General features: G+C 36.1%; 1 protein-coding gene across 1 annotated transcript in view; it reads right to left on the bottom strand.

Moving 5' to 3' along the window:
- Nucleotides 1–1,879: 1,879 nt before the first annotated feature.
- tlcd3a (TLC domain containing 3A) overlaps nucleotides 1,880–13,414 on the bottom strand; it is a 29,198-nt gene continuing 17,663 nt past the window's right edge. The window contains exons 3-5 of the mRNA XM_073841419.1: nucleotides 10,135–10,354; nucleotides 7,811–7,906; nucleotides 1,880–2,319 (exon numbers count right to left, since the gene is read on the bottom strand). Coding sequence (XP_073697520.1) covers nucleotides 1,999–2,319; nucleotides 7,811–7,906; nucleotides 10,135–10,354 — 637 coding nt within the window. The 3' untranslated portion in view covers nucleotides 1,880–1,998. The remainder of the gene's footprint in view (nucleotides 2,320–7,810; nucleotides 7,907–10,134; nucleotides 10,355–13,414) is intronic.

Genomic DNA, 13,414 nt, shown 5'->3' with positions numbered 1-13,414 from the left:
ATAATGGATATGAAAAGCAGACTAACCTATAAATGAAAGAGTGAAAAATGAGAGAAAACAATGTTGGTTATAGAAAAACATACTGTAACAGACATCAGTAAACAATGGAGAAAAGCATCAACATAATATACTACTTAAAAAAAAAAAAAAATCAAAAACATGCGTTATGATTAATATGGCCAGCTCATCTGCCAAACGCAATCCCACCTCAACAAAACTACAGAAAGCATAGTGTTGCCATAGACAAAAAGCAGCAGCTTTCAAGACTGCATAGTTAGTTTCAAAAAAGTACTAAAGCTTTAGAAAGGGAGAGCAAAACACACATTCTCTCTCTTTCAATCCAGCAAAGACCCCGTTCAACCTTCTAGAGAGTGAGCTGGGAGCTTATACACATGGTTATATAAGTCTTCTCTCTGTCTGTCTCACACACACACTTGCTAAAGGCAACCTTTAGGTCCAGTTTGTCTTGGAAACACTAAATAAGAGTGCATGGGCAACATTTTAATCTGACAGTTCTGCACTTCTGAAAGTGCCTAATGGAATCTGGAAGGCCCTGTTAAAAAAACCTCTAAGACGCATTCATACGGCATCCAGCATTCACTAAATGTATTATGAAAGATGCTGCAGGTTGTGTTAAAAGCCCTGAAACAAAGACTTTTGAGTTCCTTGCTAAGCCTACACTTTCACAAGCCACAGATTATCCCTAAAATGACCCTAGGCGAAAGCAAATCACCCTTTGTACTGCAATATTTGTTGATGTAGAATTAAATATAACTTATTTACAACTCAAACTGTAGGCTCAGTTAACAGAAAGATAAAAATTCATGCCCCGTATCAAGAGCATTTCACACTTCACACTTCACACTCAAAAGCACAGTTTTCCCACATCTCTTGACCAGTGACTTTTCCAGATAAAATTTTCTAACTATATAGTAGATATAGCAATCATAAAAAGTGACGTCTAGCCAAAAAATATTCAGCCGGAGAGCTACAGAAATGATATCGACTACATAAGATAAGACTTTTCCCACACATGAAAACCTCAATTGTAAAATTCCCTGATATTGTCCTTCTTCACAAAACTGTAGGAACCCAGCATTACATCAGAACTTGGGCTATCCAACTACCCACAATCCCTTGCTTTGAAGCCCCTTGTTATTGCTTTGACTACTGCCTGGAGATGCCCTCGTGCATCGTGTGGCCTAAAAGATATGCCAAGCGTTATGTGATCGCTCTTTGTCCCCGGCAAAGACCTCATCCCCCTATAGACTCAAGTCTCGTCTATACCATTGTAAACATAAGGAGCGACTCTCTACTGCCCCCATGTTAATGGGAGGACTTCAGATGCTCAAAAGGCCCACCGAAGCGAAGCAGAATTCATTAGCAGCCTCCAGAGCGTAAAGGGCGTGTGGTGTGTGGTAGAGAAGTGTAAACAGTCACAGCAGGGCAGTGTGTGTGCAAACACATTCACAGAACTCTAATGAGCTGTAAACAAGAACAGCAGCACTGCAGCCATGGAAATGCTTACCATGTGATCGGAGCGTTGCGCTTTGAGTGGGAAGTGATCTGAAATGCTGCTCGGATGTGATTTGATACACTGCGGGTTTAATCCAATGAATTTACTATGATCGCAAATTAAATTCCCTAGTTTAAACTAGTGTATTTTTGTACTTCAAGCACACGCGGCACCATTTCATATAGGACAAAAAAGAAAAATAACAAAAAGTAACAGATAATTCCAATGACACTCGAATACGCCAGTCCAAACTGTAACAGATTCTCCAATCAGAGAAGGAAAAGAGGGTTACGGCCCTCAATAACTGACCTAAAAGATGCTCACTGTAGAAGTCAATCCAGTACATGTGAGTGTGTGAGTGGAATGAAAAGGTATTTCTAACATGAAGTCTTGGTTGGACTGTAACAGTAGTAGATGCAGTGCCGTAGCCTTCAGCTGTGATGTCGGTTGATTGTTTTGTTCTAGATAAAGACAGACCTTCACTATTCGGCCTTGGAGCTATCTAAGACTGGCTCGGGCGAGGACAGCGGAGAAGCCTGGTTTTGCGATTCCCGCTCCCGCTTGTAGAGTCGGTAGCCTTTGCGGCAGAGGAGGACGAACCAGTAGACCTGCGGTGACAGGATGCAGAGGTTTCCCAGGTTGGTGGAGAGCGGCAGATGGAAGGGAACGCTGTAGAGCGGGATGCCGTAGTGCGAGCCGTAGGTCCAGTACATGTAGGGGAAGAGTGCGATGCGGCACATGAAGAAACTCAGCAGCACCATGCCGCCATTAACCTTGTGCAGCCAGCAGTCCTGCATCCCCAGCTACAGGAAGAGACAGTCAACATGGAAGAATGAGAGGAAGAAGAAAAGATGGGGGTAAGTCATACAGGTTTGAATCAACAAAGGGTAAGTAAACATTGATAGGATGTTACATTTTGGGTGACTTATTTTAAATACTTCAAAGCATTTCTAATCAAATAAAATTGTGATTGATCCCTTCACATGTAAGTCTCATCTTGATTAGCTGTTTTTTGTCAGAAAAAGCTGCAAAGTGGACCAGACTTCATGCTGACACATTATGTCACTACAACTACAGATGCTGGGATAACAATACCCATGACTGCCAAAAGGGGGCATGTGAAAGCATATATCCATATCCATATCCATGTCTGAAAGCAATTTCACTTAATCACTCTAAATCAGCAGTAACCAAGAATCAGCACAAAATGAGATGTTTGGAAAAGTGCAGAGAAAGGAAAATAAGTGAGCACAGAGAATACTACGTTTATTGGGAACATTTGTATGTGCCTCCAATAAAATTGGCACCCTTGGTAAACATGAGCAAAGGTTGCTGTGAAAATAAATCTGCATATCTTATTGATCTTTCAATCAAAAAATTCCCAAAATTCTATCTTTTCATTGAAGGGGAGACTCACATGTTGAAAGTATATTCCCATTCATATTTTTTTTTTTTTTTTGCAAAACAGGGTGACTAGGACCATGAAACTGTCCAGCCATGACTTATTATTACTTATTATGATTATTATTATGTCCCTATCATACACTGCAATTCAGAAGATTGTGGTCAGTAAGATTTTTTTCAGTAAGTAACAGTAAATAATTTAAAGTTACAAAAGATTTCTGACAAAAAAAATGATGGTTATTAAAGAATCCTGGAAAAAATATATTACTGTTTCCACAAAAATATTACTATACTGAGAGGATTGGCAATTTGTAATGTCCCAGGGTGCTATACAGTGACCTCCACTAATCTTGGCACCCTTGGTAAATATGAGCAAAGTGAAAATAAATCTGCATCGTTCCTGTTCCACAGGATTTCTATTATTAATATTTCCCTATCATACACTGCAATTAAAAAAATGGGATCAGTATAATTTTTTTTAGTAGGTGACAGTTAATAATTGACTAAAAATGCATTTCATTAAAGAATCCTGGAAAAAATGTATCACCGTTTCCAGAAAATTAATACTATACAGAGAGGATTGGTGATTTGCAACGACCCAGGGTGCTATACAGTCGTGGCCAAAAGTTTTGAGAATGACACAAATATGAGTTTTCACAAAGTTTGCTGTTAAACTGCTTTTAGATATTTGTTTCAGTTGTTTCTGTGATGTACTGAAATATAATTACAAGCACTTCATACGTTTCAAAGGCTTTTATCGACAATTACATGACATTTATGCAAAGAGTCAGTATTTGCAGTGTTGGCCCTTCTTTTTCAGGACCTCTGCAGTTGGACTGGGCATTCTCTCAATCAACTTCTGGGCCAAATCCAAGTTTGTCAGAATTAGTGGGTTTTTGTCTCTTGAGGATTGACCACAAGTTCTCAATGGGATTAAGATCTGGGGAGTTTCCAGGCCATGGACCCAAAATTTCAACGTTTTGGTCCCCGAGCCACTTAGTTATCACTTTTGCCTTATGGCACGGTGCTCCATCGTGCTGGAAAATGCATTGTTCTTCACTGTTGTTGGATTGTTGGAAGAAGTTGCTGTTGGAGGGTGTTTTGGTACCATTCTTTATTCATGGCTGTGTTTTGGGGCAAAATTGTGAGTGAGCCCACTCCCTTGGATGAGAAGCAAATGCCATATATTTTCAAACCTCATCAGGCATGAAGGGGGAAAAATCAGAGCTGTTTTTCATGCAAATGGAAGTTGCAGAAAGTTTTGAATACAAGGGTGCCAACAATTATGGCCAGGGTGTATTAGAGAAAACCGTTTATTTCATAATATTATATTCCCCCCACTTATTTTTTTTTTTTTTTAATGAAATGTTTGAATTTTGCAGATTTTTTGACTAAAGATCAACAGGAGAAACAACGCAGATTTATTTTTACAGCCTTCTTTGCCCATATTTACCAAGGGTGCCAGCAATTTTGTCCATGACTGTAATCGTGCAGCCCTAGTTATTGTTATATGTATATGCACTTACATGCATTATATATTGTATAATTGTTACCCCTAATAAGTTAATAAGGTGTTTTGAGACCGTGTTGGGAGCTGTGTTGATCCTTGTTTTCTTTTTCGATGTTGTACGATTGTTTTTCTAATAAACAATAAAGTAAACGGAACACGCATCGACTGTAATTCCCAGCAATTGGAAGGTCAGTAAAGGGTCAGTAAGATTTTTTTCAGTAAGTGACAGTTAATAATTTATAATGTTAAAAAAAAAAATTGACCAAAAATGCTGTTCATTAAAAAATCCTGGAAAAAATGTATCACAGTTTCCACAAAAATTATTTTCAGTAATTTGCTAAGAGGATTGGAGATTTGTTATGTCCCAGGGTGCTATACAGTGTCCTCCAATAATACAGGTCCTTTTCAAAAAATTAGCATATTGTGATAAAGTTCATTATTTTCTGTAATGTACTGATAAACATTAGACTTTCATATATTTTAGATTCATTACTACACAACTGAAGTAGTTTAAGCCCTTTTATTGTTTTAATATTGATGATTTTGGCATACAGCTCATGAAAACCCAAAATTTCAAAATCTCAAAAAATTAGCATATTTCATCCGACCAATAAAAGAAAAGTGTTTTTAATACAAAAAAAGTCAACCTTCAAATAATTATGTTCAGTTATGCACTCAATACTTGGTCGGGAATCATTTTGCAGAAATGACTGCTTCAATGCGGCGTGGCATGGAGGCAATCAGCCTGTGGCACTGCTGAGGTGTTATGGAGGCCCAGGATGCTGCGATAGCGGCCTTAAGCTCATCCAGAGTGTTGGGTCTTGCGTCTCTCAACTTTCTCTTCACAATATCCCACAGATTCTCTATGGGGTTCAGGTCAAGAGAGTTGGCAGGCCAATTGAGCACAGTAATACCATGGTCAGTAAACCATTTACCAGTGGTTTTGGCACTGTGAGCAGGTGCCAGGTCGTGCTGAAAAATGAAATCTTCATCTCCATAAAGCTTTTCAGCAGATGGAAGCATGAAGTGCTCCAAAATCTCCTGATAGCTATCTGCATTGACCCTGCCCTTGATAAAACACAGTGGACCAACACCAGCAGCTGACATGGCACCCCAGACCATCACTGACTGTGGGTACTTGACACTGGACTTCAGGCATTTTGGCATTTCCCTCTCCCCAGTCTTCCTCCAGACTCCGGCACCTTGATTTCCAATGACATGCAAAATTTGCTTTCATCTGAAAAAAGTACTTTGGACCACTTTGTTTTATCAAGGGCAGGGTCTCATTTGGTCAATTGGCCTGCCAACTCTCCTGACCTGAACCCCATAGAGAATCTGTGGTATATTGTGAAGAGAAAGTTGAGAGACGCAAGACCCAACACTCTGGATGAGCTTAAGGCCGCTATCGAAGTATCCTGGGCCTCCATAACACCTCAGCAGTGCCACAGGCTGATTGCCTCCATGCCACGCCGCATTGAAGCAGTCATTTCTGCAAAAGGATTCCCGACCAAGTATTGAGTGCATAACTGAACATAATTATTTGAAGGTTGACTTTTTTTGTATTAAAAACACTTTTCTTTTATTGGTCGGATGAAATATGCTAATTTTTTGAGATAGGAATTTTGGGGTTTCATGAGCTGTATGCCAAAATCATCAATATTAAAACAATAAAAGGCTTGAACTACTTCAGTTGTGTAGTAATGAATCTAAAATATATGAAAGTCTAATGTTTATCAGTACATTACAGAAAATAATGAACTTTATCACAATATGCTAATTTTTTGAAAAGGACCTGTATTGTCACCTTTCGTAAATATAAGCAAAGGCTGCTGTTAAAATAAATCTGCACTGTTTATTTGTTTGATCTTTAATTAAAAAAAATTACAAAATTCTAACCTTTCATTGAAGTAATACAATTGAAAGTGAGGGAAAACTCACATTTATGAAATAAATGCTTTTCATGTTGGCCACAATTATAGTCACCCTAGAGAAAAACATCTCAGAAGTATATTCCCATTCATATTTACATTTTTTTTTTTTTTAGCAAACAGGGTGACTAGGACCATGAAATTGTCCAGCCATGCTTTCCTGTTCCACACGATTATAAATATAAGGAACACAAAGGCCAACTTCCCTTCATCATTCATCACAAGGACGAATGCAAAGAGTATAGTTATGATGTGCACAGGATTGTTGAGCTTCACAAAATAGAAAGTGGCTGTAGGAAAAGAGCTAAAGCATTAAAAACCCTCATTCCCACCATCAGGGCAATAATTAAGAAGTTCCAATCAACTAAAGATGTCACAAATCTGCCTGCAAGAAGACGTCCTAATGCACTGTCAGGAGGACAGTTTGAGTGGCCAAAGGATCACAGCTGGAGAATTGCAGAGATTAGTTGAGTCCTGGGGTCAGAAAGCCTAAAAAAATATATCAAACAACCCCTTCATCACCACATGTTGTTCAGGAGTGTTTCAAGAAAAATCCTACTCACTAAAACTCCAGCATATTTAGTTGTCAGACACGACTAGAATTTCAAACAGGACTGGCTTTAATGGTCAGATGAAACAAAAAAGAGCTTATTACATGGCCATTGTTAGAAATCTTATAATGGACTGTGGTTGTCTCTTCGATCAGGACAATGATCCAAAACAAACATCAAAATCAACACAAAAATGTGTCACTGAGCAGAAAAAGAAGCTTCTTCCATTGCCACCCCAATTCTCTGACCTAAACCCTATAGAAAATCAGTGGAATGAACTGAAAAGAAGAAACTCCAAAATATTCTGTACAAGCAATGGTCTCTAATCTCTTGGACGTTGCAATAATTGGGTGCCAATAATTGTGGCTAACATGAACTAGAGAAAAACATTTATACTGCACCACAATGTGAGTTTCCCATCACTTTAAATTGTTTTACTACAAAGATAGGTTAGAATTTTATGAACTTTTTCAAATGAAAAGTAAAAAAAAAATAAACAAAGCAGATTTATTTTCACAGCCACATTTGCTCATATTTACCAAGGGTGGAAACGTTAGTGGAGGGCACTGTATATGGAAAAAAACGCCAAATTATTAATTATTATTATCACTTTCTCCAATCAAAATGTTCCAGATTCGTCATCCAAGATGTGACAATTTTTGGTAGGAAAACAACAGAAAAATATAAGCAAGTATTAGCAATAGATTTTCTGGATTTTCCCTTTAAAGCAGGAACACTGAGTAGATGGATTGTTTGGTACTCGACAGACCTCCATCTCTGTATTTAACACATATTTATATTGACTAAAGGGAACTAGAAAAGTGTTGACTGGCTTCTCCATCAAGCTGGCAGGAACCGCACTATGAAGAACTGCTGAGTAAAATACACGATCAAGTGTTACCTGAATGAGGATTTTGCCCAGTGAAACAAAAGGAGTGCTGAGCTCTGTGAGGAAGAGACAGCCAATGAAGTAATCGCCCTGGTCCTTCCTGAAGAACTGATGTACACAGAGAACACAAAAAAGCACAGTCAGCACAAACATGCACACACACATTCTACCCAATGTGAACAAAAAGAATGTAAATATGCAATCCATGGAATTGAATAACTGATAATTACTACAATAAAACCCAGTGTACACTACCATTTAAACTGGGATCTGTGAGATGTTTTTAATGTTTTTTTAAAAAAGAAGTTTCTTATGCTCAACAAAGCTGCATTTATTTGATAAAAAAATACAGTAAAAATTTTCATTTTAATAAAATGTGACCATGGACCAAAATTTGAAATAGATTTTAAATTTTAATAAATAAGCTTTCCATTGATGTAACTGATGTATGGTTTGTTAGTATAGGACGATATTTAGCTGAGATACAACTTTTTGAAAATCTGGAATCTGGGGGTGCAAAAAAAATCTAAATAATGAGAAAATTGCCTTTAAAGTTGTCCAAATGAAGTTCTTATCAATGCATATTACTAATAATAAATACGGTTTCGATATTTTTACGGTAGAAAATTTACTAAATATCTTCTAATTCTTTACTTAATATCCAAATAATTTTTGCCATAAAAGAAAAATCTATAATTTTGACTCATACAATGTATTGTTGCTATTTCTCCAAATTTACAGATGGTTTTGTGGTCCAGGGTCACAAATATTATTATCAATCAAAAAAGCTGTTTTCTAAGCTAATATATTTTAAAATGTAATTTATTTGTGTGATGGCAAAGATTCATTTTCAGCAGCAATTACTCTAGTCTTCAGTGTCACATGATCACTCAGAAATAATTTTAATATGCTGATTTGTGCTAAAGAAATGCTTTATTATTTATTTATTTTACATTTTGAAAACTGTGTGTGCTTAGTATTATAGTGGACTATTTTTGAGAGTTAATAATAAAAGAAATTACTGACCCCAATGTTTTGAATGGTAGTATACTGCCTTATTTTCCTAAATAAAATTCTTATCTTTTTTTTTTTCAGTAAAATCCCCCCAAATACAGATACCCAATCTACTTGCTAAAAAAAAATCCTACCAAAAATGATAAAAACCTAAATAATCCAATAAAAATATCTAAATGATTTCATCATAATTCATTACACCTAATAATAAGAATGGTAATCTATTAATCATCATCAAAGAAAATATTTACAGCCCTAGCGACAAATCTGACACTTTACATCACAACACACACCTCCTTGTAAGTGTCCTTCTAATCATCTTAGGTTGAAGTCATTCAAACCGTTCAAATCAAGCTACAATAAAGTTGTAAATTACATGCAATACTAAATTAAAAGACAAACAATTGAAACAGACCTTCATGGGAAAACAAAAAATACACTAGACAAGATGTACAGAATGGTGTTTTTACTCTGTGACTATTTTTGTGAATGGTCCACATATATGTGTTATGATACACAGCGGTGGATATGGTGGATCAAAGGTGTGTAATGTGTGCATAAATGTAACACTAGATAAGAACGACCAGTCAGAACAGCCATCTGAACCCTTCCAGCTAACCTGCAGTGTAATCTAAACCACACTGTTTGGAGGGATTTGCAAACTGAGTCTATGGTTTCTATAATATTTATCTATACTTTATTTATCTCTATATATACTATTTTCCCATGCAAAAGTGCCCTACTAATGCGTAATGTAATAAATAATGTACATTTCAAAAATATGTGAAATGTTATACATCTAGCATAACCCACTGGACAGCCAGATGTTTTGTTGTGGTGGTCTGGGGCTTGGTCTTTCTTGATGTTATTAACATTCATGTCAAAATCAGTTTGTCTGTGTTTGTGACTTTACGTTTGGTGGGTCATTTTGTGGAACAGGAGCACAAAGCAGCGTGTGTGAGAGGTGGTATCTGAGTAGCAGCTGTGTGTGAATAATGGAAGCATGGGTAAAGTGATCTCATATCACCACTGACAGCCCAGAGACACCAAACAAAAGACCAGGTTTCCACCAGTGTGTGTGTGCGTCTGTCCCGCTGCATGTACTCTGGCAGTGTAACAGCTGCTATTAAGGTAATTGTTTCTCACGGATCAGGTACTTAACGGACACAAAAGCACTGCATCGCCTTTTTTTCATTCCCTCCCATTTGGTCCTGGCTATAGGTGGAGGTGGTTATTTGAGAAGGCCCATTACTCTCTCCTATCATATTATTGGCTGTCATTTCACTCATCCTATGTGTCTGTCCTCTTTCTCTCTCTCTCACCAGAGTCACAGGTAGTAGGATGGTGAGTAGTGCAATGTGATGGAGGACCAGCAGGAACTCTTTCCTCACAAATGAGTTGACGGTTCGTAGAGAGTGGCTTTTATAGTCCTTGTGACCTTTGACCCGGAAGCGATAGTAATGGCTGAGGTACATGGCGAAGATGTCATATGACATGTAGGGAACGCCATACCAAATGACAAAATAGGTGGTCAGCCAGTGTCTGGAACAGAAGACGAACAGAACAGGTGAACAAATCATGTGTGTGGAGTGATTTCAGACAGTTACAAATATGCTCATTTCAATTTTATTTGATTTCTTTAAAGAAACTAATAATAAATATTTCTAGAGCATCAAATCAGTATATTAGAATGATTTATGAAGGATCAATTGACACTGAAGACTGGAGTAATGATGCTGAATATTCAGCTTTGCCTGCACAGGAATAAATACCATTTTAAAACATATTAAAATAGAAAACAGTAATTTTATAATTGATATACACTACCAGTCGAAAGTTTTTGAACAGTAAGACTTTTTTTAAAGAATTCTTTTTTTTCTTTTTTTTGATCCAAAAATATTTTTACTATTTAAAATAACTGCTTTCTATTTGAATATATATTTTAAAATTTAATTTATTTCTGTGATCAAAGCTATATTTTTAGCATCATCACTTCAGTCTTCAGTGTAACATGATCCTACAGAAATCATTCTAATAAGCTGATTTGCTGTTCAAGAAACATCAAGAAACATTATTATTATTAATATTTAAAACAGTTGAGTACACTTTTTCAGCATTCTTTGATGAATAGAAAGATCCAAACATCAAAAGCTTGGAGTCTTTTTTTATTATAGAAATTAATACTTTTATTTAGCAAGGATGCTTTAAATTGATCAAAAGTGTTTATAAAGTCATTTATAATATTACAAACATTTCTTTTTCAGATAATTGTTGTTCTTCTGAACTTTCTATTCATCAAAGAAACCTGAAAGAAATGCCATTTAGCTGTTTTAAACATCATAACACTAAAGGTTTTTTGAGCAACAAATCAGAATATTACAAAGATTTCTGAAGGATCATGTGACCGGAGTAATGACGCTAAAAATTCAGCTTTGAAATCACAGGAATAAATTACATTTTAAATATATATTAAAAGAGAAAACAGTTATTTTAAATAGTAAAAATATTTCAAAATTTTACTGTTTTTGCTGCACTTTGGATCAAATAAATTTGATTTGGTAAGCATAAGAAATTTTTTTAACGGTAGTTTGGTAGTTTGCTAACTAGATTTTCCCAAAATATGTGTTGTTTTTCTGTGCAAAATTTGCATTAAGTTTACATTCAAATGAACTGCAACAAAGTAATTTTAACAGTACAAATAGAAAAGTCTTCATCCAGGTGTGGATTGCATTAGACAAACAACTTCAACAGGCGTGTATTTTATAGGGTGTAGCTAAAATATGTCATGTTTATTTATCACATGTCATTATGTCATGTGCTAGTAGCAATTTTAAATGTCTAGGCTAAGACATAAGTAGTCCAAAATAAATTTTATATCATACATTTATTATGTTGCATGACGTATTATTTAAAAATATTTTAACATCTATGAATAAACTGATAAAATATTAAAATAATACTTTGTGCATTAAGACATAGAATACAAGAGACAGAAACAGCACATTTGTCCCCAGAAAATGTCTCTGTGAGGACATCCTCAGTTTTAAAAGTTAATACATTATTTATGCATCATTTTTTTGGGATCAGGTAAGGGTTTGTCATTATTCGTTATTAACTTGTTGTTATTAAATTGTTTAATTACAAAGATGGCTACACTGACCTGGAACAACTCTATCTCAAAACTGTTCATACACACCACACACAAGATATACATCAGTTATACGGTAAATGTAAGATTCACATGTGCACAAACTAAAAGAAAAAAAAGTTCACCCAAAAATAACAATTCTGTCATTAATTACTAACCCTCATGTCATTCCAAACCCATAAGACCTGCATTCATCTTCAGAACACAAATTAAGATATTTTTGAGAGCTTTCTGAACCTGCATAGACAGCAACGCAACTGACACATTCAGTCTTCGCCACACACTCAGGAGAGTACCATGCATGTACTGTGTGTACAAAAGAGAAGAAATTGTTGAATAATGTGATTATTTTTGTTTTCTTTGCACACAAAAAGTATTTTCGTAGCTTTATAACATTACGGTTGAACCACTGATGTCACATGGACTGTTTTAACAATGTCCTTAATACCTTTCTGGGCCTTGAACGAGTCAGTTGCATTGCTGTCCAGGGCCTAAAACTATCTTTTTTTTGCACACCTGCCAATGCCCAGTGACGTGATAAAATTTACCGGCCAAAATGTTTCTTTTTGCAAAAACAGGCAGTTATTACTATTAAAATGACTAAACATATTTACATGTTTTAATTTGTCCTACTACTGGTGTCTCTAATAAATGCATTTTCACTCAGTTTTACCCATTACTTATAGCTATTCAATTTTACAGTATAATTTAAAGCTATTATTTCTTATTTTTTGGCTCTGAAATATATAACAACTTAATTTAAATGGTTTTAAAACAATCTTTACATAAACTACTTTACAGATTAAAGGGACCAAAAATGAAAATTTGATGTTTATCTGCTTACCCCCAGGGCATCCAAGATGTAAATAACTTTGTTTCTTCAGTAAAGCACAAACAAAGATTTTTAGCTCAAACCGTTGCAGACTGTTAGTAATATAATAGCAGTGAATGGGCACCAACCCTTGAAAGTAAAAGTAAACACCGGAAGCGATCTGTCACATATATACGACACTCATTGTTTACACAATGCACAGAGATTGTGGGTTTAGTGGCTATTCAAAATGGTAATTACTTGCTCTTATCCTCATTGTTTAAACCGATTTAAAGCTAAAAGATTACATCTGCTTGCGCAAACTCATCCAGGACTGTTGACTGTTCACCGATTCAACTTCTGAACTTGATCGCTTGAAGTTATGGTTGCTTGCTCTTCGGCTGGATATCAACACACCCATAAACTTAGTAAAAGTGTGGAGGGTCTGCAGCGATAATTTTTTCTCTTCCGGCATTAGCGTATACTACGCCAGAATGCGTACACAGGTAACGTGCCAGATGCTGAGCACGCGCTTAGGGCAGTTGGACATTGTATCAGAGGTAAATAATGATATAAATACTGTTCAGTTTGTCGCAAAAACTATTGTTTCATGTTTTAGGACATCAATGTATCGTCACGAGCC

The sequence above is a fragment of the Garra rufa genome, chromosome 5 (genome assembly GCF_049309525.1).
Source record: "Garra rufa chromosome 5, GarRuf1.0, whole genome shotgun sequence".
Lineage (NCBI taxonomy): Eukaryota > Metazoa > Chordata > Actinopteri > Cypriniformes > Cyprinidae > Garra > Garra rufa.
The sequence above is the reverse complement of the archived record's forward strand: the minus strand, read 5'-3'. Positions and strand labels throughout refer to the sequence as shown.